The sequence below is a fragment of the Terrapene carolina genome, unplaced genomic scaffold (assembly GCF_002925995.2).
Source record: "Terrapene carolina triunguis isolate 2854851 unplaced genomic scaffold, T_m_triunguis-2.0 Scaffold210, whole genome shotgun sequence".
Classification (NCBI taxonomy): Eukaryota; Metazoa; Chordata; order Testudines; family Emydidae; genus Terrapene; species Terrapene triunguis.
In genome coordinates this window covers 2948283-2974507 of record NW_020664561.1, presented here as the reverse complement: position 1 = coordinate 2974507, position 26225 = coordinate 2948283, and the positions used below count along the sequence as shown (strand labels likewise).

General features: G+C 51.7%; 1 protein-coding gene across 2 annotated transcripts in view; it reads left to right on the top strand.

The window, feature by feature from the left end:
• The window catches only part of LOC113407220 (cysteine-rich protein 2), a 61079-nt gene that overhangs the window by 19558 nt on the left and 15296 nt on the right, over positions 1-26225 (top strand). The window contains exon 2 of one of the 2 annotated variants that reach the window (XM_026655432.1): positions 19971-20065. The exons of the other annotated variant lie outside the window; for it this stretch is intronic. Coding sequence (XP_026511217.1) covers positions 19971-20065 — 95 coding nt within the window. The remainder of the gene's footprint in view (positions 1-19970; positions 20066-26225) is intronic. 2 annotated transcript variants of the gene reach the window in all.

The window sequence follows — 26225 nt, the reverse complement described above, 5'->3', positions numbered from 1 at the left end:
GGGGGGGGGGGGGGCGGCGGGGGGGGGGGGGGGGGGGGGGGGGGGCCTCGGGCTGGCCCCACACTGGCGGGGGTAGGGGGACCTCAGATCAGCCCCAGGCGGGAGGCAAGGATGGCTCGGGCTAGCCCCGTGCACAGGTGAGGGGCGAGGCGGGCTTCAGGCCAACCCATGGGGTACCCTGTTTTCTGTTTGGGAAAATATGGTCACCCTAATGTGAGGCCCAGGGGGGGATGGGGCCACTGTCTTCAGTGGGTGGAAAATGGCGAGTGTGGACTGGTCCAGGCTGGGCTGGGAGGCAGGTGAAAGCACCCCCCTGCTGTCCTGTGCTCTCTAAGCTGAAGTGTCAAAGGCTGGCATGTGGGGGTGCCAGGCTGCCATCCAGAGCATACTCACTGGTCTCTGAGCCCAGCAGAGGCAGTGCTTTGCCTGCTTGTCAGTCCAGCCTGTGCCGAGTTTTGGGCTTGGTCTCAGTTCTGGGGCAGCCCCAGAGGGTTTTCCTGGCTCTCCCTTGGTAGTGCAGAAATGCTAGCACTGCCCTGTGTCCCCCACCCTCTCCTTCAGCAGGGCGGCCATAGCTCTCCTGGTAGGGATCCGCCCGCTGTGGGAGGAGAGGGAGCAGTGACTCAGGGAGCTGAGCTTCCAGGGAGCCAAGACTCCAGACAAAGGCCTGATTCATTCAGCCGGGTGAAGCTGTCTGTCATTCTGTGACTGCTCCTCCAAGGTGTTGGCAGGGCAGAGAGGCCTTGGGGAACACGTCTCTGTCCGGAATGGAGCAGGGCTTGGCAGTGGGGCTGGGGAAGGGGCGGGCTACTACAGCCTGTGCCAGCTGGGAGCATGTCAGCGATTGGAGCAGGGGACTTGGAGCCATTACTTCTGGCAGGGAGCATGCTGGGGTTTATAGGAAGGAGCTAGGAGTCGAGAGATCTAGACTTTCTGCCCCAGCTCTCTGACAGTGGGCAAGTTGTTCCCTTGCTCTGTGCCTCAATTTCCCCATAGGTAAAATAGGGATAATGCCTCCCTTACAGAGGAGCTGGTACTATGTATGTTGTTGATCTGCCCTTGCTGTCACTACCCCTGGCTTGGGGACGGATACCCGGGGTCCCTCCCTTTCTGATCATGTTGTAACAGATCATTGGTAGGGGGGCTGGAGTTTGGATGACTTTCCCTTTTCCATCTCCAGGCTAGGTGTTGTGTGGCTCTAGGGATTCCCCAGCTCTGAACAGAGCAGCTGCGGCTGCCACAAGAGTTGGCTGGGGAATTGGACCGAGGAAGCCGGGCAGCCTCCCCCTGCTGGTGGGGCTCAGTGAGAAATGTTGTAGATGAAGGGGGTTCAAGTATCACTTCAGGAGATTCCCGAAGGAAACCCTCTCTCCACCAGGCCTGAAGTGCAGCCTCTTAGGTCAAGGTTTGGCTGCTGTGATGTCCAGCTCTTCCATTTCCTGTGCATCACCCCCTAAAATGGGCTCCCTGCTGACCTGCAGGGGCTGTGCTGAGCAGAGATGTTGTTAGTGGCTGCCATGGTTCTATCCCAGGAAGGTTTTGCTGCATCAGGAGAGGTGTCGTGCCCAAGGCTGCCCTCTCTGCTGAGTCAGGGGCAGTATCCTGCCTGACAGGGAGCAGGTCACACCAGCTCTGCTCATCAAACACCTGTATGTGTGATCGAGCTGAGGCCCCAGGATTAATTTCACAGCCAGGGGATCTGTGGTCAAAGGCAATTGGCCACCTTCCTCTGAAGACTGTGGTGTTGTTTGAAAGATGAGCAATCAGGTGTTGCAGAAGGTTAGTTTGGAAGTTGAGCACGTCCATCCATGAGCCACAGCCTTTACCCATTGATTGATTGCAGCGCGTGACATCCAATGGTGTTGCACATGCAGACTGCAGGGAGTAAGGCGCTTCCTCCGCTTTGCCCATCATTGCCAATAACAGGATTTACATGGATCGCGAGGTTTACCTTTTGCGAGGTTCACTGCACCTTGGGCAGGTATTGCTGTGGCCAACTCCAGCAGCTGTCTCTTACGTATCTTGTCTGTGCTGGTGGTTCTGAGTCTGGCTAAGGGGAGGGAACGTGGAGTTCTTTACTGCTGCACTCTGTGCAATAAAAAACACATTGTAGTGTTTTCTGAGTGTCTTCATTTCCCCTTTTGGAGGGAACACTGAGCTTCTGTGCAAGCAGCTGGCAGAGTGTCGCTGGATTCTGGAAGTGGAACATTACATCATTGCCGCATCCTGTGCTGGAAATCTGGCTGCTAAATACAGAAATCTGTTTTCTGGTTTGGAGTTTGGTTTTTTAAAATTCTTCCTCTTCTCCAGGCGTTTGGACGCTGGAGGGCGGTTCTTGTGCAAGTTACAGAGCCCCAGACACAACAAAACCTGATCCTTAATACTGCTGGAGTCTGTCTGACCTCCCTGCTGGAGACCTGGGGACCCCTTGCTGACTCACCTCCCTGAACCTGAGGGGAAGGGGCAGCGGATCCGATTCCCACCTGCATGGGTGGCCTGGAGTGTGTTTCAGGTGGGGTGACAGGCACCTGGCGCAAGGGTCAGCCCAAGGCCTCAGCACCACTTCAGCCCTGCTTAAGGTGTGTGCAGATCTGTTACCATATATAGACCACTTCCAAATGGGCACCTACTTATTTGCCAGAGTCTTTGCATCAGTGGGAAGAAATCACAACAAAGGGCACAAAGCCCACTTTCTGTTCTTTCATTGGTCACTTTTCGCAGGCTGACGAGAGGCGGCTAGAGCAGCAAAGGTCTTATGTCTGCTGGTTGGGGTGGGCCCTGGAGTACAGACAGCTCCTGCTGGGCAGCTGCGAGCTGAGAAGGCTGTTTCTCCTCCTCTGAGTGAGTGAGTGATATAACTGGAAAACTCACTCCCCTGTCGTTCCCTAGCCCTGAGCCATGGAGCTTAAGGCCAGAAGGGAGCACTTGATTATCAGTCTGACCTCCTGGATGCCAGAGGCCACTCGATGCTATATACAGCCCTGTTCCCTGCCGGTAGCATTCAGAATGGGTGGAATTCCCTGCTAACCCGTAGCTACAGCAATGTCTGTACTGTACAAAGGCTGTCTCTTTACCAGACTCTGAAAGCAGCTATAGCTGTAGCAGGGGCCATGTCTGACTCAGCCATGGAAAATCTTTGGCATAAAGGAAGAATTAAGATTCAAGGGCTAAGTTTTACATTTTGCTCCATCAGTGGTGCAAAGGGGACAGAAGCTGGCTTAAACTGCCCTCCCTGATTCTGTACCTGGTTCTGGCTCCTCACCAGTCCCAGCAAAAGGGATGTGCCATGGAGGGAAAAGACTGTGGCCTGGCTATGCTGCACTCTGGTGATCCCCTCTGGGGCTGTTATAGCTGAGAGCAGCCCCTGGGGCCAGGATCTGGCTTTAGGAATTTAATGCATTTCAAGCAATAGAATTGCAATGTGCAGATCTGTTAAAGATGGGAAGCAGGACAAGAGTTAAGTGGGTGCTTGGCTGATTTCAGATGTCAAACCCCCATCACCCAAAAAATAGGGGGCCAGCGAAGAGGACAGAGCTGCAGAAGTTATGCTCAACCTGCAGCAGGTTAGTAAATCTATCTCTGCTGTGCCATGCAAGTCGTTGCTGTGCAACTCCCCAAGCTATTTTATCCCTTGGTCTTTGCAGCCTGGCTATTAAATCAGTTATGATTTGCAATGGGACAAACCAATATGGCCTAGCATGGGAGCCCCTAAGCCTCAGCGCTCTTGGGTGCTGAGTCTCTTTACTGCGGCAGGTGCCTCTGAGGACTTGAGTTTTCCAAGAGCCATGAGTCTGGCAGGCGCTTCTGAGATGCGCATGGGTGTGTGCTCAGATCCATTCCCTCTGAATCAGCAGCATGACTGTCGCCATCCTGGATGTTGACTCTTGTGCTGGTGGTATTCCTAGGAATGCCATCAGAGCATCGGCCTACTGCCAGTCCTGAGTTGCCCCTTCTGGAAGGGATGTTCAGAAACAGCCATCTGCAACGGTCCAGCTGCGAGTAGAGCAGGCACTGGGTGGGTGCGTGAAGCTGGCCAGGGCTGGAGCTGTACTCCTGGGTTGATCCGTGATTGTTCTAGGGCTGTTGGAGCACTTGGGCATGTGATTCCAGTTATTTCTCAGCCAGTGTGGAGAAAGCAAATGGGGCTGGAAAGGAAACAAGAAAATATCTCCCCTGAAGGTAAGGGACATTTTTAGCCTTCATCCGAGTCATAGAAGATTAGAGTTGGAAGAGACCTCAGGAGGTCATCTAGTCCAACCCCCTGCTCAGAGCAGGACCAACCCCAACTAAATCATCCCAGCCAGGGCTTTGTCAAGCGGGCCTTAAAAACCTCTAAGGATGGAGATTCTACCACCTCCCCAGGTAACCCATTCCAGTGCTTCACCACCCTCCTAGTGAAATAGTGTTTCCTAATATCCAGCGTAGACCTCCCCCACTGCAACTTGAGACCACTGCTCCTTGTTCTGTCATCTGCCACCACTGAGAACAGCCGAGCTCCATCTTGTTTGGAACCCCCCTTCAGGTAGTTGAAGGCTGCTATCAAATCCCCCCTCACTCTTCTCTTCTGCAGACTAAATAACCCCAGTTCCCTCAGTCTCTCCTCATAAGTCATGTGCCCCAGCCCCCTGATCATAATCGTTGCTCTCCGCTGGACTCTCTCCAATTTGTCCACATCCTTTCTGTAGTGGGGGCCCCAAAACTGGACGCAGTACTCTAGATGTGGTATCATCAGTGCTAAATAGAGGGGAATAATCACTTCCCTCGATCTGCTGGCAATGCTCCTACAAATGCAGCCCAGTATGCCATTAGCCTTCTTGGCAACAAGGGCACACTGCTGACCCATATCCAGCTTCTCATCCACTGTAATCCTCAGGTTCTTTTCTGCAGAACTGCTGCTTAGCCAGTCGGTCCCCAGCCTGTAGCAGTGCATGGGATTCTTCCGTCCTAAGTGCAGGACTCTGCACTTGTCCTTGTTGAAGCTCATCAGATTTCTTTTGGCTCAATCCTCCAATTTGTCTAGGTCACTGTCATAACTATAAAGGGAAGAGTAACAGCCTTCCTGTGTACAATACTATAAAATCCCTCCTGGCCAGAGACTCCAAAATCCTTTTACCTGTAAAGGGTTAAGAAGCTCAGGTAACCTGGCTGACACCTGACCCAAAGGACCAATAAGGGGACAAGATCCTTTCAAATCTTGATGGGGGGAAGGCTTTTGTTTGTGCTCTTTGTTTTGGGGGTTGTTCGCTCTTGGGACTAAGAGGGACCAGACATCAATCCATGCTCTCCAGATCTTCTGAACAAGTCTCTCATATTTCAAACTTGTAAGTAACAGCAAGGCAAGGCGTGTTAGGTTTATCTTTGTTTTCTCAACTTGTAAATGTTCCTTTTGCTAGAGTGTTTATCTCTGTTTGCTGTAGCTTTGAACTTAAGGCTAGAGGGGGTTCCTCTGGGCTCTTTGAATCTGATTACCCTGTAAAGTTATTTTCCATCCTGATTTTACAGAGATGATTTTTACCTTTCTTTCTTTAATTAAAAGCCTTCTTTTTAAGAACCTGATTGATTTTTCCTTGTTTTAAGATCCAAGGGGTTTTGGATCGGTGTTCACCAGGGAATTGGTGGAGGAGTCTCTCAAGGCTACCCAAGGAAGGGAGTTAGCACTTGGGAGTGGTGGCAGCAAAACCAGATCTAAGCTAGTAGTTAAGCTTAGAAGTTTACATGCAGGTCCCCATATCTGTACTCTAACGTTCAGAGTGGGGAAGGAACCTTGACAGTCACTTTCGACCCTATCCCTACTCTCCAGCATATCTACCTCTCCCCCCAGTTTAGTGTCATCCGCGAACTTGCTGTGCTATGCTGCGGCCACGTCTCTCACAGTTCCATGGCAACGTGCCGTGACATCACATTGCATCCCGCTGGGATCCAACGGTGGGAGGGCCAGGTGTTGGAAAGAAGCAAAAGGCTGGGGCTGGGTGTCAGGGAGCTCTGGGCTGGCACACTGAGCAGAGCCCTGCTAATTGGTCCTAATGATGGGAGACCCATGCAAATTAGTAACAAAATTGGATTCCGAGAACAAACACAATCCTGGAGCAGGGCTACTGTCTCAGAGAGCCCTGCAGTTGTTCGTCTTACCCACCGCAGTTGGGTTTAATTATTTATGACCATCCTTAGCCTGCTAGTGAGCACTCTTGAGTGTGACTGGGAGCAGTGCTGAAGTCTTGGTAATGCGAGCACTCGCTCCAGCGCATCTCTTCTCTTTGCCGATAGAGGGGAGGAGATGGCTGCTGTGTGTGGACGGGAGTGAGTGAGGTCCTGTTGGATCTTCAGTAAATGCAGGTGGAACGCAGAGGAATCCAGTGGCCCAGGGTACAGCTGGATCGCAATGTTGTGTCTGTATAAGGCAGCCCCCCCTTTCTCTGTCCTGATTGCAAAGTAACTCTTCCAGGGGGGAGGGATAGCTCAGTGGTTTGAGCATTGGCCTGCTAAACCCAGGGTTGTGAGTTCAATCCTTGCGGGGGCCACTTAGGGATCTGGGGCAAAATCAGTACTTGGTCCTGCTAGTGAAGGCAGGGGGCTGGACTCAATGACCTTTCAAGGTCCCTTCCAGTTCTAGGAGATAGGATATCTCCATTAATTAAAAAAAAAAAAAAAAAAAGCAGCATGTCAGTATAATGAACAGCGTACTGGAGACTTTAGTATGTGCTCTGGCTAGTACTGACCCCAATTGGCATATAGAGGGTCTCTGAGGGAGCTGCTTCTTGCTAACTCTTCTGCGCTGCAGGCCCTTGATCTCTCTCCTGCATCATCTACAATGCCATGTGTCTGTTGCAGCATTGGGCTGGCATGGAACCTATGCAGCCATGGCTATAAAGAGCTTTGGGATCATTCCCCCCATCCCCTGTGATGGGAGCTTTGCTGTTGATCCAGTTCCATCCTCGCTTTGTGGCCTGGGCAAGATGATCCGTAGCCAAGTGCATGTCATAGGAGCCAGGACCCTGGTGCTTGCTGAGCTGACTCTGGGATGACAATCCCACCGTAAGTAACAAGGAACAAGCACACAAGTGGAGAGGGTGCTGGGCAGGGTGCCTGCCCTCCCAGGTGGGAAAGCAGGTGCTCTAGGCAGGCAGCTGTCCAAGGGGACTCATTGCACAGGGAATAGATGCACAGAGAGGCTAAAGGAGAGCTAGGTTGACTGAGGATCCATGCGTATCTTCCCTGCAATGGAAGGTCCCATACGAAGAACTATGTTGGGGGGACTGTGAGGATGCAGAGTGAAGTGCTTGAGTCAAGAAATACCAAAATTCATGTTCCTGTGTAACCTTAACTCTGCCCCATGGGAAGGTCACATTATGATACAGAGTTTAAATGACAAATGGCCTGCTATTTCTCAAACCTAATACCTGGCTATTTCTCTGCTGTAGTAACATACCTGATGCCTTACTGATTCCCTCACTTTTAATGGCCATAAGTCTCTCTGGTGCCGTTTTCCATGTATGTCACACTGCAGGGGAACCAGGGGCCTTGCTGCAGGCTGACCTCCTCGGCCTGGAATCTGAGGAAGGGAGGCAGAACGGAGCACATTTGCCATGGTGCAATAGCAAAGGGACCAAAGTGGACAGCATGGTAGACTAGCCCCACTGTTTCAGGCATACAGCTATAGTGGAGCCCCTGGCGGAAGCAGCAGTGGATGTGGATGAGTGTACGTTGTGTTGGGTGGATGGGTATCTCACTGCACATCCAATCCTTGATTAACTTGTGTGAAGCCTGCACTGGTGCTGTCCCCACAGAGGACTGGCTGGATTTGGGATCTGATTTGCCCAAGACCATCCTTGAAGAGACTCACAGCAAATATTGAGCTGGCTGAAATCTCAGCATGTTGCTTGGTCCCAGGAGGATCATGGTGAGTGGGCTGCACTCTCGACTCTGTGCTGTGCCTGAGGCTGTACCCTGGAAGGGGATGGCAATTGTGTATTTATGGAGCAGATAAGGCGAAGCAGCAGGAAATCGGAACTCTTGTTTTCTCTCTCTGTGTGGTGATTTATAGGACTCTGAACTCAAATGGGATGTCAGTGCCCTGGAAGTGGGTTGGGTGTCTCCAAGCTGTTTCCTCTGCTGGGAATAAACAATGCAGCCTGGAAAACTCTTGCTAATCCACTGGCTGACAGCCTGGCTAAGAGGTGGCTTGTTTGCGCTCCCTGGGGAGCGTGGGGCCATTGTGCAGAGCAGGATAACTGTCTGTAAACATCTGCCACATGGAATCGGAGAGCTCAGCCGCCTGCACCGTGGCCCAGCAGGATGTCTGGATGAGAGCTTTGGTCTCCAATGGAGGGATCTGGGCTGGGCGGAATGCCCTACCCCCATCATGTGGGGGATGATGTCTTAGCTGGTCTTCCACTCCCCAGTGATCCCTTAACAGGGGCTGCAAGGTCCTGTTGGAGTCTCTTCCACTCCCTGGTGCCAAGGAGGAGCTCTTACCCCTTAAGCAGCCTGAGTTTATGGTAGGTTATGATCTCAGGAGATTTCCTTCCGGGCTCTGCTATTTGTGTGGTGTCGGTGGGTGGGTGGGGGATGGGTTCTGAGCTCTAAAGATCTCCTCTCCCTCCACCCCCCAGGTTTTTCACTTCACCTCTCATCGCCAGGCCTGGCTTCATGGAGAATTGCCTGTTGCTGAGGTGCTCTGGATGTGGCTCCCGCTAGACCCTCAGGGGTCACTGCAGAGTGAGACAAAGCATTCACCCCACCGGGTCCCAGGCCTTCCTGTGTCAGAGGGTGCCAAGCGTCCCACCTCTGTGGTGTTAGCCCGCCATCTTTATGAGCATGGGCTTGGAGACCCTTCACAGTCCAGATTCCTTCCCTAAGGATCTGGTTAAGGTGTGGTAATGGCTGGTAGCTGAGCCGTACCTGCTCCGCCTTGTGAACAACCAGCCTGAAATATTAAAAAGCAGCCATCCAATGCTGCCAGGCTCACAGCGAGGCTTGGGTGTGGGGGTGGAGCACACTTGGCCCATGGCAGGGCTGTAATGGAGACAGCCTCTTTGTTGTGGTCTCTGGCCCTTTCCTGCTGCGGTTCATTGCTGTAAGAGGGCGATGGCTATTGTTGACGTTCAGAGTAGTGGGGAGAGGAGAGTTCCTGGTTGACGCTGCTGAAATTCAAGCCAGGGGTTAGCCTGACCTTCTCTCTGCCATGACAATGCTGCTCACGCCGTTTGTGCTCCGACACCAGGCTCCGCTTACAGCTTTCACGCTCCATTTCCCCTCCCAGGAGGTCTGTGGGGGGCCCGGTAATGCCAGGCAGGCTCTGTGTGCCTGCCTGTGGGGTGGCAAAGTGCCTCCAGCTGTGACCCAGGGCAGGGGGGAGCAGGTGCTTAGGAGCCATGCTTGCCTTTGGAAAGTGCTTGGAGAGCCATGAATCTGTGTATGGCTAAGAATAGTTTATTTGCGGTGTAGCTTCGGTTGTCTACAGGCACTGCAGGCTCCATCTGCCGGGGCATCTGCGAGCTGTGGGGGAGGGCACACTCTGAGCCCTGCTCAGCACAGGTCCTTGTTGCACACTGGGCTGTGGAGCAAATGCCCGCAGGGCTGTGATGCGGGGTGTCACTGCAGTGCTGCACCCTTGTAGCCTGCTCCTCAGGAGCAGGGAATGGCTCCATGTCTTTTCCCTGGGTTCGCTGACATTGTGTTGGGGTGGGGCCTGGCCCCTGCCCTGGATTATATGGGTGGGGGGGCAGTGGGCTGTTTGTGGTGAGGGGAAGCATTAGGGACCCACATCTGAACCCAGACCCAGCTCATTGCCCTCAGCTGATTTAGCTAATGAACCTGGCCTTCTTTTTGTGTCTGCTCATGTCTTCAGCCATTCTTAAACCCTGCAGCCGCCCTGCGTCCCTGGTCGCTCAATAGCGGTCCGTGCCCACAGCTGTGTTCTGTTCCTGTTCCTGGCTCCTGGTTTCCTCCCCCTGGTTGTTACCCCTGCTCCGGCTGATACTTTGGCTCTGACCCTCAGCTTCATCTCTCTGCCTGGACTTGGTATTTGATGTCTAACCACAGCACTGGGTACATCCACACTGCAGTAAAAGACCCGCAGCACAGCTATGGCTGTCCCAAGTCAGCTGACTCAGGCTCACAGGCCTTGGGCTGTGGGGTTAAATACTTTGTAGACATTTGGGTTCAGGGTGGAGCCTGGGCTCTGAAACCCTCCCTGAACATGGGGCCTCAGAACCACAGTTGCCAACTTTCACGCGGTAAATAAGCACCCCGACTTTCACAATAAGCCAAAAATCAAGCTAATCCCATTTCAAAACAAGCCAGTCCCTAAGATCCCCAACACTCCGTGTGACTAGATTCCCCCCGGTGTGCAGTCTGGGACTGTTGTGGGGCTGCTGAGCACTCCTGACTCTCTCCCCCCCTTGTCCCCTCTTGCCCCTGCTTGCCGGGAGCCGATCAAAAAAAAGAAGCAACAAGCTCCACAAGCTACAAGCCAAAATCTAGACAACAAGCAAAACCAACAACGAGTCCTTGTGGCACCTTAGAGACTAACAAATTTATTTGGGCATAAGCTTTTGTGGGCTATAACCCACTTCATCAGATGCATGTAGTGGAAAATACAGTAGGCAGGTATAAATATACAGCACATGAAAAGATGGGAGTTGCCTTACCAAGTGGGGGGTCAGTGCTAACGAGGCCAATTCAATTAGGGTGGATGTGGCCCATTCCCAACAGTTGACAAGAAGGTGTGAGTATCAACAGAGGGAAAATTATTTTTTGTAGTGACCCAGCTACTCCCAGTCTTTATTCAGGCCTAATTTGATGGTGTCAAGTTTGCAAATTAATTCCAGTTCTGCAGTTTCTCCTTGAAGTCTCTTTTTTTGAAGATTTTTGTTGAAGAATTGCCACTTTTAAGTCTGTTATTGAGTGTCCAGGGAGATTGAAGTGTTCTCCTACTGGGAGTGGCTGGGTCACTACAAAAATAATTTTCCCTCTGTTGATACTCACACCTTCTTGTCAACTGTTGGGAATGGGCCACATCCACCCTAATTAGGGTGACCAGATAGCAACTGTGAAAAAATGGGACGGGGTGGGGGGTAATAGGCGCCTATATAAGAAAAAGTCCCCAAAAATGGGACTGTCCCTTTAAAAATGGGACACCTGGTCACCCTAACCCTAATTGAATTGGCCTCATTATCATTGACCACCCCCCACTTGGTAAGGCAACTCCCATCTTTTCATGTGCTGTATATTTATACCTGCTTACTGTATTTTTCACTCCACGCATCTGATGAAGTGGGTTTTAGCCCACAAAAGCTTATGCCCAAATAAATTTGTTAGTCTCTAAGGTGCCACAAGGACTCCTCATTGTTTTTACTGATACAGACTAACACAGCTACCCCTCTGAAACCTAGCCAACAAGCAACTCACAAGCCAATTAAGCCAAAAACAAGCCTAATTTCTGTTTGTTTGTTTGTTTTTTCATGGGTTTGCCATGTCTGCTTAGAACCCGGGCTCCAGCCCAAACCTGAACCTGAATGTCTACACTGCAATTTTTAGCCCTGCGAACCTGAGTCAATTGACCTGGGCTCTGAGACTTGGTGCTGTGGGTTTTTATTGTAGTGTAGACGTGCCCTCCAACCCTCAACTCCTGATTCCTGGCTCTTGGCTCTGGCTCACTCCTTTGTCTTGGTAACTTGGCTCTTGATTCAGGGTCTGGCTGCTAGGCCTGGTCACCTCTGTGCCAGCCTCCCGCCCTGACCACGAGGCGAGACCACCCATGGCCCGGTTCCTAACAGAGAGGCGAAGGGGAATGCCTGATGCAGCTGGGCAGTCCCCACTCAGCAGAGCCAGAGAGTCCCTGGGTGCATGTGCAGTCCATATCGGGTTGGTGACTCTCCCCAGTCCAGAGTCTCAGAGCAAGCCTGACCTGGGGAGCCTCACTGCCCTGTAGAAACTGCACCATGTGGGTGTGTGTGTCTGGCATGTGGCTGGCTATCTCTGTGGGGGCCAGTGGCCAGGGCCTGTTGGGATGCCTGGCCTGGTCTGAGTTGCTGGGCATGGTAGCAGTAGTGTCGCCTCCCACAGTCGGGAGGCTGCCATGCTCTGCCCTCCTGTGGCTTGCGATGAGCTGAGAGGCAGGCAGCTTTCCATAGGCCTCTCCTTGGCAGTGGGAAGGATTCCTGGGATGCCGTGGAGAAGTGAATGTCTGCTTTTTAGTGCCCTGTGGAGCAGGTCCAAGGCAGGTGTGTGGGAGTGAGCTGCTCAATTCTTTCCAACTGCATTGCAGGGCAGGGCTGAGCTGTGGAGCAGAGCACCAGGGAGGTAGGAATCACTGACTTTCTCTCCATGGTGTAGACACTTCAGCACACTCCATCCCCTTAGTGCGTGGTCCTGCTGCCAGGCTTTTCCTGTGTAGGATGACCAGATGTCCCGATTTTATAGGGACGTCCCGATTTTTGGGTCTTTTTCTTATATAGGCTCCTATTACCCCCCACCCCGGTCCCGATTTTTAACACTTGCTGTCTGGTCACCCTATTCCTGTGTGAGCTGAGGACTGCTGGATCTAAGCACAGCATGCCCTCCCCTGCTCCTCACCTGTGCCAGGGAGCCAACTGGTTTGCCAGAGAATTCTGGGCAGGAGACAAATGCTCTCAGATAGGGAGCCTGATCCAGAGCTAGCAGTATAGCCTGACCCCAAGTCCCTGTATTGGGCCTGCTCTGAAGAGGTGGAATGAAGGCAGTTCTCCAGAATGTCAAGCTCTTATCCTTTTGTTATTTGTATTGCAGTTGCCCTGGTCATGGCCAGGACCCCATTGTACTGGGCACTGGGCAGACACAGAACAAAAAAAATAGTGCTTGCACCAAAAGTTTACAATCTAAATAGACAAGAGACAACAGCTTGGTGCAAATAGATGGGTGAGTACAAGTTCTTAGTTGACGCACAAAGAGGAAGATGCTGAAAATGGCCAGTGGGGGGGGTCCCCTCAGTCCAAAGTTGCTGGAACTTGGTGTGTGTGTGGGTTCCTCTGGATTCCCCTTACTGAGGGGTGAGAGCCATTGTTCTCTTAGAGGTTCCTTGCCTAGTATTGGCTGCCTCCTGCTCCCCACATCACTATCACAATAGCTGCTCTGTTGGGAAGTGGGAGCCGTGGGCTGGAGCCCTAATCCACCTTCGGCCGGATAGAGCCCTGCATGGGTACAAAATTGATATCCGTGGAGCTGCAGGGCTCTACCGGGAACCTCAGCGGCAAAAGCAGCAGCCTGTTGGGCCACCGCTCCCAGGAGCCAGCACCCTGTGTCGGCAGCTCCTCTGGCGTGGATGTACTGCCCCCAGCCCAGTCCACTGGGACAGGCACCAAGCTCACTGGCAGCTGTCCCTGGTTGTGCTAGTGAAGCAGGCGGGGCTGGGGGCAGTACAGCTACGCCACTGTACCCTGCCCTGCTCTGCTCCCAGCTCTGCTCCCGGCCCCAACCGCGGCCCTGGCTCCTGCCCCCGCCCCACAGCCTTGGCCCCCAACCACTCCCTGGCCCCGCCCCCGGCCCATGGCTGTGGCTCTGTTCCTGGCCCCAGCTTTGGGCCCCTTACCCAGTCTATGTCCCCCTCCACCCTCCAGAGCCGTGGCCTGGCTCCGGGAGGAGGCGCGGACAGGAGTAAGGGGGGGGTGCAATCCTGAAAAGTTTGGGGACCACTGTTCTAGCTGCTGGGCCAAATTCTTATGTTTCACTGTGCAGCTCCACTGGAGTCAATGAAGATGTGAAAGTATAATGGAGAGCAGAATGTGGCTTGCAAAGTCCTTGTTACTGGGGACTTTGAGTGAACAAGAAAGGACCCAGCTCAGCTTTCAGATCCCAGATAGTGCAGGTGTGACAGGTAGAAAAAACCTCTTTTGTCTTGTCCCCTTTTGACCCAAGGGGTTCGCCAAAGTTCAGGGTCTACCAGTTTGTTTCCGTTAGGAGGAGACATTGGTGATGGATTCGGGTATTTCTTGGAGGCAGTTCTGTTTGTTTACAAAGAAGTTACATAAAGTCCTGAACACAGTAGGAGTTAAACAGCAGGAGGTAGTTTCTTTGCTTGCAGTTCCAAGCTTCTTTCCAGCCAGCACTTTGCCCAAAAACTTTTTCTTAGCTTTTTCTCAGGGTCATGCAAAAGCTAGTCTCACTGTGTCTGGGGCTCCTCTATGTGCTGTGGTGTTCCAGCCCCTTCTCTCCCATATGCACACCTGGAATCAAAATCAGTTCCCTATCCTGATATTTACATTCGTCCCACAGAGAAACTCCTCCACCCACATAGTTCAGACCCCTAAGCCACCTGTTGTTTTGGGTGGTGGCTCCTGTTTTTTGGCTGTCTCTAAACAAAGGGGTCATTTAATTGTTCCCTCATTTAGTCTGAATGGAAGGCAGCTGTTACACCCACCACCTCCAGTGAAGTTTTTTCCAAGTTCCAGCATAACAACATGTACACAAAACAAATTTGACATCCCCCCCCCCCCACATTGAAGCCAATGAGAATAAATAAAAAAACCCATAATGCCATTTCAGTCGCATTTAGAGTAGAAGTGCACTTGAATCCTGCTGCTTTATTTGCCTGTTAAATATTTCATTTGGCTTTTTATGACTTCGTTTTATAGCAACTTTAATTGAATTTTACCATATTCCAGCTGTTTGTGTACTGCCCAGAGTGTGTGCACAGAGAGAGAGAGAGAGAGAGAGAGAAACCAAAAACTGGGAATTAGTGGGTGTGAAGAACAAAGACAGATCCCAGCACTGAAGAGGAAATGGGAAAGAGGTGGGAGGCAGTGTAACGAATACACGTGGTTAGGCATGCAAAGAAAAGATAAGGGTAGCAAAATGAATTAATGCTGCCAGAAGGGGTTTGGGGTAGAACAAAAAGGACTTTCATATAAATATCTTGGACGGAAAAGAGAGACAGAGGGTGGAGTGGGATGGAACTGATTCAGAAACGGCAAGATACGGTGCTTATTTAGATTCCTTTTTAATAACCATATAAAGCACAGATGCCTGGGCAAAGGAATAAGGAAGGTTTTGTCAATATGCTGGTAGCTGTTGATAAAATCCCCAAGAAGTAACCCTTGTGGAGGGTGGGGGGGAATGTTGTATACGTGTCTGCAGGTGTGGGTGACGTGTGCCCAAGGTTATAGTGCTGTGGGAACTGACTTATGGGTTTACAGAGCCACTGAAAATGATCCATCACACACTAAGGAGAGAACCAAGAGATAGCAAAGAGTTTGAAGGAAGCCGATGAGACACCAGTCCTAAAGAAAGGCAGCATGGCCCAACCCGTTTCTGTCTGGTAAACCTAGCTTGAATCCCTGCTGAAGGAAGTGGACAAACATCAGGCGAGAGATCTAAGCGGCAAGAGAGTGCTAAAATCCTGAGTGAGAAGTGGGCCTGGAACACAGAGCCAACCAGTCTGCCTGCTGCATTGCTCCAGTTGAGTGCTGGTATAATGCACTGGTTCCAGTTGTGTTAACCTGGTGTAAGGCAAGGGGGAATTGGATCGCTAATCCTCCCAGGCAAACACGGTGAATTTAGAAAGCTAATGGCTGATGGGAGGGTGGAAGATGGTCTTCTAGGGAAGGCATTTGGGGCCTGGGGTCTTAGCACATCTTTCTCAGAGTGGGTGTGAGTGCAGTGACATGGCCTGCTAGCTGCCCAAGGGTGCTGAGGGTAATGCTAAATAGCGACATACAGCATAGGGATGGCAGGAGGCAGGTGTGGAGCAGGGTACAGCAAGAGTCATTATGGGCACTTATTCTTCAGCCCCCTGGGCCCTCACTGTCTGTTGTCCCAAGGTTCAGTCCTCTTTTCCCTCCTGTCCAATATGCTTGAAGCTGTAGGGAGAGCCAGCAGAGAACCAGGGCCGCAGTGCCAGGAGTACCTGGACAGCGCATGTTCACAGCACAGTCCAAAGGAGGGATTGCAGCTGTTCGGACTGAGCCCTGATGCATCTGAGGTGATGGTGGAAGAGGAGGAACCTTGCCACAGACAGCACCTGTTGGATCTGTCTGCAGCCATAGGGGCTCCTTGGCTCTGTCCTGTGCCTGAACACACAGCCACGGTGGTGAGGAACACCCCCTTCCTTCTGCGCCTGGCCAGGGGATGACCCTGGTCCTTTTAGACATCGACCTGATGCACACTGTAGCCTCAAGGCTCAGCTCCTGCCATCTGTTACACCTGTGAATGGAGCCTTGGGCTCTGGGGAAGCTACCTGTGGCCCAGAACACAGCAGCGTGGCTGCTCACTAACATGGGTTGGTGTGATCAACAATCGCTGTGTGGGCTTCCCATTGAAACCAGAGTCCAGTTCAAGGTTGCTGCTCTGGCTTTCGAAGCCTGGCATAGTAGTGGCCTCAGAAGGATGTTGATTAATTGGAGAGGGTTCAGAGAAGAACAACGGGAATGAGTTAAGGGATAGAAACCATGCCTTGTAGCAAGAGACTCAAGGAGCCTGGTTTATTTAGTTTAACAAAGAGAAGGTTAAGGGGGGACTGACATGGGGAATAGATATTTAATAATGGGCTCTTCAATCTTGCAGAGAAAAGGTCTAGCATGATCCAGTGGCTGGAAGTTGAAGCTAGACAAATTCAGATTGGAAATAGGCTGTAAATTTGAATAGTGAGGGTTATGAGCTATTGGGATAATTTTCTCCATCATGGCCATTTTAAAATCAAGATGGGATGTTTTGCTAAAAGATCTGCTCTAGGAATTATTCGGGGGCAGGTCTCTGGCCTGGGTTGTACAGGAGGTCAGACTAGGTGATCACAACAGTCCCTTCTGGCCTTGGGATCTATGAATTCCTTCTCTTCCATGCGGTGATGACCTCGCACAACAGCTTGCTCCCTTGGGGGAAAAAGTAGTCAACAAGCAAGAGGAGCCCCGTTTCCACAAGACACAGAACTTTCCCAGAACCTGGACTCAGGCTCTTGAACTTGCTGCCTTTCAACGTAAGAGACCAGCACCCTTGCCACATGCAAACTAAATGCAGAACCCATGTCTTCTGCGTGGCTTTCCCCTCATGATTCCCGGAGGCACAGAAGTATCCTCGCTTCAGATAATGAAAAATTCTAGCAAGCTCTGCTCATTCTAGCCAGCAGGGCTGGGGGGAGAGAGTTTGTAATGTTTAATCTTTGTGGAAGGCACAGCAAACGGTGACCTTGCAAAGCCTAGATAGGATCGGTGTTGCTGCTGGATCTGGTCTCATATAACATCTTTGTTTAATGTGCTGAATGGGAGAGGAGAGATACTAGATATATGGGCAGGAAACACAAAATGAGATTTCACTTGGCCCGGTTAAGCTAATGCATCTGGGATAAACAATCAAAACCATTCCTATTCAGTAGGTGGGAGAAGTCTGGGGAGCAGCGATAGAGAGACCGACATAAGGTCAGAGAGATGAACTTGTAATGTGACTGCACTGCACAAGCAAATGTGACTTTTTTTTTTTAGGCTGAATACACAGATGCTTTCCAAAGTGTGGGGTTAATAGTCCCTTACTATATATGGCTCTGATGTGACCACACCTAGGTGACTGTGTCCCTTTCTGAGCTCCTTCTCCAAGAATGCTGACAACCCAGGGCCTTTAGGGATGGATTGATAGGGGAGAGACTAAAAGTGTGTAGCTTGGCTAAGGCTTTGTCTACACTGCCAATTGAATGACAAAACAAAAGAGGGCTCCTGCCAACAAAGCGGCAAAACTTTTGTCTTTCGCGCGGGGGGTGGGGGCTGGGATGTTTAAAGTACCCATAAAAGACAAAAAGTTTGTCAACGACTTCGCAGTGTAGACATACCCTTATTAGTGACATGGCAGTGTCGCTAAAAGCTGTATAGTGTAGACAAAGCCTAAGACAGTGGTCCCCAACCTTTTTTGTCTGGCGGGCCCCAGATGACGAGCCACGGAGGACCGTGGCGGCAGACCAGCATCTGCCGACAAGCAGCAACATCAATAGGTGTCACCGCCGAAATGCCGCCGCCGAGCAGCGTCATCCAGAGGTGTCGCCGCCGAAAATCGGCGGCATTTTGGCGGCGACGCCTCTGGATGACGCTGCTTGTCGGTGGGATTTCAGCGGATGCTCGTCCGCCGGCCAGTACGCGGGCGCACTTAGATGCCCCGGTGGGCGTCATGGCGCCCGCGGGCACCGTATTGGGGACCCCTGGCCTAAGAGATGACTAAAGGGGCTGAGTTGGAGCAGAAGTGCTAACAGTCTACAAATGTTTGACTAGCAGCATGTTCTTTAGGGTGGTACAAAGAGGTATAAAGAGAAGCGACAAATAAAAGGGAACATCCCTGATGTTCAGCCTGTATTTTCCTGCCAGTGAGATTATGAAATGGTTGGAATAGTTGCCAAGGCCCAGATTCCCAAGGGACCCCCTCCCACAGATGGGGCCAGTTTTTTCCAAAGAGCCCAGCTCCGTTTAAGCAACTAAAGATGGGCCAGACCTTTAGCAGTGCTCTGCCCGCAGCAGCTCCTGCTGGGACACCCGATTTTAACACAGGGTGCTGAACTCTCCTGAAAATCTGGAACTGTTGGAGGCTCCCAGGAGGCTGCATTCCTGAAGACATTTTAAAAATCCACTGGGACTAGCAGGCAGTCAGGACTGATCCCCAAACCTACCCTATGTACGAGGAGATCCTGAGCTCCCTGCAGTCTGGCAGTGCTGCGGGGGGTGGGGGTGGGGGGCACTGGTGAGGCAGGAGGGGCAGCTGGCAGTGCCCTCTGGCAATGCCCTCGGACCTTCCCCACTCCAGCTGTCTCAAAAGGGCTTTGGTCGTGGTCTCCGTCCACCGGTCTCTGTCAGTTATGCATGTCAGGCTCTCACCAGAGAGAATGTCCCTCTGGGAATTGGGCTGATGGGAGGAAAAGGGGCAAATTCTCACCTTAGATCATGGTCAGGTCTGCTCAGTGTTGTGGTGGAGCCCTGAGCCACGCTGAAATGCATCAGGAGTCAGCAATTCAGTAAGGAGATGCTCCTTTCACCAGGACGTACCATGGTGCTGGGGGGCTGTGATGCAGGAAGGGTAGGCTGACAGATGAGGCTTAAAATCAAAGTCTTGACTGTTTGTGGTTATTTTCACAAGAGTCAGCCGCAGGGCCGGCTCCAGCTTTTTTGTCGCCACAAGTGGCGAAGGAAAAAAAAAGAAAGAAAAACCTGATTGAGCTGCTGCCGAAGTGCCACCGAAGAGGAAGAGAGGGAGTGAAGGACCTGCCGCCGAAGACCCGGACATGCCGCCCCAATAACGGACGGAGTGCCGTCCCTTTCTATTGGCCGCCCCAGGCACCTGCTTCCTTCGCTGGTGCCTGGAGCTGGCCCTGATCAGCCGTTGACTCCAGAGTCTTGGCTAAAATCTAGCTCCAGGGAACTGTAGTCTGCTTAGTGTAGACTTCATCCGGCAGAGCTTTTGTTTTTGTGTGTTTTTTGTAAAGCACCATTTATACTTGCAGAATAACAATTCTGCTGACCTAAATTTGCCCCTGCAGTTTTCCATCAAACAGGGGATTCTTCTGCACTTCCTGACCTTATGGTATGGGGAAGTGTCACTCTGAACAGTTTAACCACTGCTGTCTTCCACCTTGGAGGTGGCTGCGTTTCGTTAGTGAGCCAAGTGATTCCTGTGCCTCTGTCTAGTTGGTAGAGAGCTGTGGGGTCTTTTGGAGTGAAAGTCAGACAATGAATTTTTCCTCCACAGTCTTGTCCTTTAACTTTCCCTGATAGGTGAGGCTTCCCTAATAGGTCATATTACAGGAGAGAAGAGAAGCAAGGTGATTAATTCGTGCTGCAGACAAAGTTAGTATGTTTAGTAATGTTTGCTAAGAGCAGTAATTGCCATTAGATGCAGACTCCACCATACCTGAATCCTGGCCCTCTAGCTCGGAGTGAGGCTGCCGGGCCCTGTTCTGCAGATGTTCGCTTTTTGCCTTCTCTCTCCAGCCAAGCTGGCTCACCCTGCTTTTTCTCTTGTCTTTCCTGCAGCCGAGAAAGTGACCTCTTTAGGCAAGGACTGGCACAAGTTCTGTTTGAAGTGCGAGCGCTGCAACAAGACCCTGACCCCTGGGGGCCATGCTGAGGTGAGAGCAACATTAGAGCATCAGTTATGCATTTGTCCCACCCTGGGTCAGGGGGGAAAACGTCCCAGCATCATGTGAGCGTGTCTCAAGGTTGAGATGATGGAGAGTCACAAGATGCTGTTGCTTCTGCTGGGATGGCTAGGAAGCCCGCCAGGGTGGGGCTATTACCCCAATAACTGGGTCTCATCCCAGGAGCCAAGAACGGGCTGTAATAATATACTAGAGGGTTGCATGCTTCATTGATTATGTAGGCAGAGCTGGACACTCAGCCACCTCCTCCCCCTCCCTGCCCCCCGTGGGTGCACTGCCCAGCTTGGACACCTGGTTTGTGGTGGGGGGGGGGTAGGGAGTGAGGGGCTTGTAGCAGCCTGATCTTCACTCAAACCAGGCCCACAAAGTGCCCGTGTGGTGCTGCGGGCGGAGATGGCTCTCTGGTGCCCTGACCTGGAGATCACTGCCTCGCCCCTGTATCTCAACCTGTAGAATCATAAGTTAGGTTGGTGGAAAACAGGTTCTTCCGGTTTTATGATTTTCACCAAAATGAGTAGTATTCTGCCCATTGATACCTCAAACATTCCCTGAAATTTTGGAACAGCCCGGATGAGATTTTCAAAAGTTATCATGTTGCAGACAGATAGAGAAATGCCATTGAGTTGAGTGTAAAGGCCTCGCTGTGCTCTGCTAATTCAGAGGGTCCTGGATCTTGGGACGTTTGGGAAAGCGGGAAGCTCTTGTAGCCCTTTACTTTTCCATCACACAGGGTGCTCCTAGTGCTATCTGAGTCATCACCCCAGGTGTTTTCACTAGGCTAAATGTTGCCAGTTCTGCCCTGTGTGCAAGGTGAGAGAGGTGCTGGGGAGGGAATGGAAGATAGCACAATCACCAAACTCAAATCAGCATTTGGGAAGATGCCCTGGGCAAATCCAAGACAAGCAGTGCTGGCTCTGAGCTAGGCAGGTTCAAACGCAGCCTTTCCAAAGCACTCCACCCAGCCATGATAAAGCAATAGAAAGAAAACCCTGTCTGCAGAGTCCCCACCCAGTTAAAATGAAAAGGAGTGGGTTACCCAAGCTCTCGGAGATGGGTTCAGGCGAGGCAGGAGTTGGAGATGCAGAGCTTTCCAACTTGCGTTCTCCATACAGCTATTAATGGATAAAAAAATCTGAATTCATTTTCAAATGTAAATATTTGGAGAAACATAAGAACCGAGGCCCTACTGAACTTTGGGAAACAACCTTGCGCGGTGCTAGGATGGTCTTGTTTAACTCTCACTTGGACTCCACTCCCTTCAGAAGCCCTTTAGGAACTTCAGTGAGCAGGGGAATTTATGGAATAGGGTTCTGAGGGCTGTTGGGGGATGAAGGTCTAAATGGGGCTGTGAGTGGGTGGTTACCCAAAGGCATGACATAATGGGGAGGGGTCGACTGGAGGCCCTAGAGGAGCAGACGTGTTTCTATATGCCACGCTGCAGATTCTCCCCTCTAAAGACATACAGCCTCCGTGTAAACTTGTACTGGGTAGCTGCAGAGCTGGCACTCCCCAGAAGGCTTGGTGGTTTTGTACTGCTTGTCTGAATCTCTTGGTTCTGGAAACTGGGCTGGATGTCTGGTAAAAGTGGGCTCTGTTGTGAGGCTTCTGGACCCTGATGCTGCTGATACGGTAGCGAACACTCCAGTTAAAGTTGCAGAACAGAACCATTTCTGTTGTAACCTCCGTTTTCCCCTCCTTCCCATGCTTGATCTCAGCCGAAAGGAGAACTCCGTTGGGAAACGGGAGCATAGTTCAGTCCGCCATTGCAGTTGCTATAACAGTGTGATAAATCTGGCATAGGTGCTGGAACTAGGGGTTCTGAGGATGCTGCTGCGCTCATAGACTCATAGACTTTAAGGTCAGAAGGGACCATTATGGTCATCTAGTCTGACCTCCTGCATGATGCAGGCCACAAAAGCTGACCCACCCAATTTCCCTTATCTCAGCTGTTGAAGTCTCCAGATCGTGATTTAAAGATTTCAAGTCGCAGAGAATCCTCCAGCTTGCGACCCCTGCCCTATGCTGCGGAGGAAGGCAAAAAACCTCCAGGGCCTCTGCCAATCTACCCTGGAGGAAAATTCCTTCCCGACCCCAAATATGGCGATCAGTAGAACCCCGAGCATACAGGCAAGATTCTCCAGCCGGACCCACATTTTACCAGCGATGGCACGTTATTGCCTAATTGACTAAAATCACGTTATCCCATCAAACCATTCCCTCCATAAACTTATCTAGCCTCATCTTGAAGCCAGAGAGGTCTTGGCTTAAAGTCGTTTACAGTTTGGTTCAGTGGCTCCTTGGCTTAAAGTGGTTTACAGTTTGGTTCAATGGCTCTCAGCACCTCCCTATACAAATTGAAACCCCTGAAATCTCCTTTAGCCTGACCACTAGGTATTTCTCCTGCAGATAACTTAAACAGTGAAGAGTTGAAGCTCGTCACACATTGTCCTGAGGCTTGGCATCTTTCCTAAAATTGAAGGGGGACTTAAAACTAAACAAGTTCTAAGAGCATAGACGATCCCATCTGAACTGAAGCTACTAAGCAGAGGCAATTTCTGTTTGGGTCTTTTTTAAAAAGCAAAAACAAAAAGGAAATTAAAACCAGTTTTCCTTTTTTTTTTTGAAATTGCCAAAAAGCAGGCAATTAAAAGAATAAAGGTTGTCATGGTAATATTGGCTGGGCCACTTTCACTTCCTGTGTATCTCTGGTATGTATTTAAGAATTTAAATAGTAATAAGTTACACATTTAACAAGACAACTGGAATAGAAAACTTCCCATCTGTGCAATGCATCTGTGTAGGACAGCCTTAGCCTGTAGCTGTGGACCCTTGGTATGTCCTTTGGTGCTGCTTCCACAGAGTAGACAGCCAAACTCCCAGTGATTGCAGTGGGAGTAGGATTGAGCCTCTGTTAGCTTCTCAGAAGTCTGTTCCTCTGTTCAGGGCAATAAAGGTGACCCAGGGAGATAGCTGAATGCTTACTCTGCTCTCTGATTTGCTAATACAAAGCACACTGAAGTTTATCACACACAAGCCTTTGCAGCGGTCTGCTCTCAGCCAGCCCCCTGAACATGAGCCTGGTGTTCCCTTAAGCTCCTGTAGTCCTAGTGCCCTTTTAGCGTGTGCTGTGTGATTTCTGTTGGAGGCAGCAGCTGGTTAGGGTAAGGAACCCATGTGAGGCTCAGTGGTTCTGCCAGGCCTTTTCTGCTGCATTATATCCTGCTCGTGGACCCAAAGCCTCCTCATTTTTAGGCGAGGTTTGCTTGATCTTGCCCCTGCTTGTCATGTGAGATGCGGGTGCATGGAAGGATCTTCAGAAGTGACTTAGCAGCACGAGCCCTATTGCAAGTCACTGAGGCATGTTTGAAAATCCACCATGCAGTGCACATAACTGGTGCTAGACACTGGATCTTTGTAGCTCTAGCATAGCCTTCTGCCCTTGAGGAGCTGGACCTCTGGGTAACAGACTAGGCTGAGCTCTGCCACTGGGAGCTGTTCGTTGTCAGGATCACCCTTGCTCCCACTGCTCTGCTCGCATGCTTTCCCAGCTGGTCCCGTTTGTTCGTTAACCGAGCAGCACAGAGATGCTCCGCAATGAAGAACTATCTAAGAGAAGTCTCTGAGTTCGGGATGGTGCTGGTTTTCCTCTCTGTCTTGCCATGAGCTTGTAGTAGGGTAAAGGACCAGTGGTTTGTTGCAAAGCTTGTGTCTTTCTGCTGAGTTTCCCCTTCTCGCAACCTGCCAGCCCCTCCCCGACAGCTGACAATCCTATTTCTGTCTCAGTGGGTTTGGCTCATTGGCTTCTTCCTTGTGTTTCTAACAGAACCCAGGCCAACAGAGCTGTACTGTGATTATTGCTTCCGCCTCTGTGCTTCAGCATCTGCTGTCGTTACAGTCCTTATGCTGCAGTGGCAACTACTGCAGGCAGATGTGAGAACAGTGGCGCGTGGGTCTATGTCAAGCTGTTCTGTGTCTTGGAGACAGATTTATGGCATTCTGTTTTGTATTAAGACTGAATTCACATGACACTTTACCTGTTTGTAGCCGTTATAAGATCTGTCTGATTTCCATGCTCTGCTACTCGAGTAGCAGAGCCTGTGTCGGAAAGTGGTTCCTCTTGGCCTGTATTCCCATCCTGGAAAGCTGGTGTGGGGGGAGTTGCTGGGAACAGAGTGTGCCGTGTCTGTGTCCAGAGGTGCACACGGAAGCCTGGGAAGTCCCTGATGGGGACCTGGCAGAGCTTAGCAGAAAGCAGCCTTCTCAAATGTCTCTGCTAAATCCAGCTGAAGCCAGTGTCACAATAAAAATGGAAGGAGGGAGCTTTAGCTGCTTCCATGAATGGCAAACTGCTGCCTAGCCCAAGGCAATGGCAGAGATGGCATGCCTGGAACAGGAAGGCTTCCTTTTCCCAGTGTCCTCCAGTCTTCACCCAGAGGGGAGGAAAGGGGAGAGTTTGTGCCATCTTGCTCAAAGTGGGGGAGGTCTTTCTCTCTCTCCAAGGCCAGGTATAGCTTTGTGCTTGGGCTTACGCAGTCAGTGAAGTCTGGCCAAAGCACATGGGGTCTGAGCTGCAGGTGTCCTTGATCCAGGGACTAATTTGCCAGGACTTTACCAGAGTGCTGAGAATCCAGCTGCGGTCTGCATGGGAATAGACTCGGCCCAAGCCAAACACCTGCTCAGAGGAAGCTAACTGTCCCACAATCACTACTGCTGCCACTCAGCTGTCTCTGTTTTGTATAAATTGGGGATCTGTGTCCCTGGAAGCTGGTCTGGTCTCTGCTCTCAGGGCTGTCCCTCTTGGTGTTACTGCAAACAGTGTCCTGTCCTATCCTGGGCTATGTACGCTGCAGCTGATGGGCCACCAAAATGACTTGCTGGCCAGCCAAGATAGTGCCAGTTATGGTAAGCTGGCAAGCTGCGTTGGCCCATCCTGAGGCCTCACAGGCCCACTTCTCCTCTCCCACTGCCATGTGCGAGCCCTGGGGTGGGGCAGGCTATAGGAACAGACTGGGTCAGACTCGAGGTCAATCCAACCCAGGGCTCCTGTCTCTGGCAGAGGCCAGCACTAGATGCCACAGAGGAAGGTGCAATAACTCCATAGTTAATATTCCTTGGACGAGGGGGGTGCGGCCAGGTGCCTTCCAGGCCCCCCCGGGCAGCAGTGAGCTAGCATAGTCCCATGTGCGCAAAGGCCGTTGCTGTGTGGCATTGCGTCCTCAGGCTGCAGATGGGGGTAGGGTGACAATATTTGACCATATTTCCCAAAAGGAAAACGGAACACCGCATGGGGCTAACCCAAGCCGCCCCCCTCCCCCCCGCACAAGGCTGGCCCGTGCTGCTCATCCGAGCCCCCCTCCCCGTGCTGGGCTGGCGTCGCTGCTTGCTCGAGCCTTACCTACCCGCCCGAGCCCTGCCTCCCTGGACTGTGCGCGAGCGCTGCTTGCAACCCCACATGTTCCTCCGCACCCCACTTTTTGACAAAAAACTTTTTGATCAAGTTGGCAAGAGTAAATGGGACAAATGCCCACGTTTGCCAAAAAAGTCGGGATGGCCAGGACAGGGCTTAAAACGGAATTGTCCTGGCCAAACTGGGACGTATGGTCACCCTAGATGGGAGGAGCGTCCATGGGGAAACACTGTCTCTTCCTGATGGTGCAGGGCAGCAGGCACTGGGGAATGGGAGCCTGAAACCTGGCATGTGACAGCTGCCGTGCAGCCTGCTGGGTCTTCAGGTCTGAGCACCATGGAAACGCTCTGCCCCTTTTGTCAAGACAAACGCTGGGGTGGCTGTGGCTCCTGCAGGGTGGGGAGGAGGTGTGAAGCTCTGTCTCTCTCCCCCCCCCCCCCCCCCCGCAGGTGCAGACAGAACAGGCCACTGGCCTCAAGGGCTCTGAACTGAAAGATGCTCTCTGGGAACTGGCCCGTCCTGCCCAGCCAGGAGAGTGAAGCCGGAAGCGAGTGATTATGGGTGACACTAGAGTGTCTTTCACTCAGCTCCGAGCCTGGAGCGCCCAGTGCAGCGCTGGAGAAGGTGGCTCCCAGACACCTGCCTATGCTCGGGGGCGAGGGGATCCCGGCTCTGACAACACTGTGGAATAGAAATGAGGAGCAACAGTTGGGGCTGTCCGGG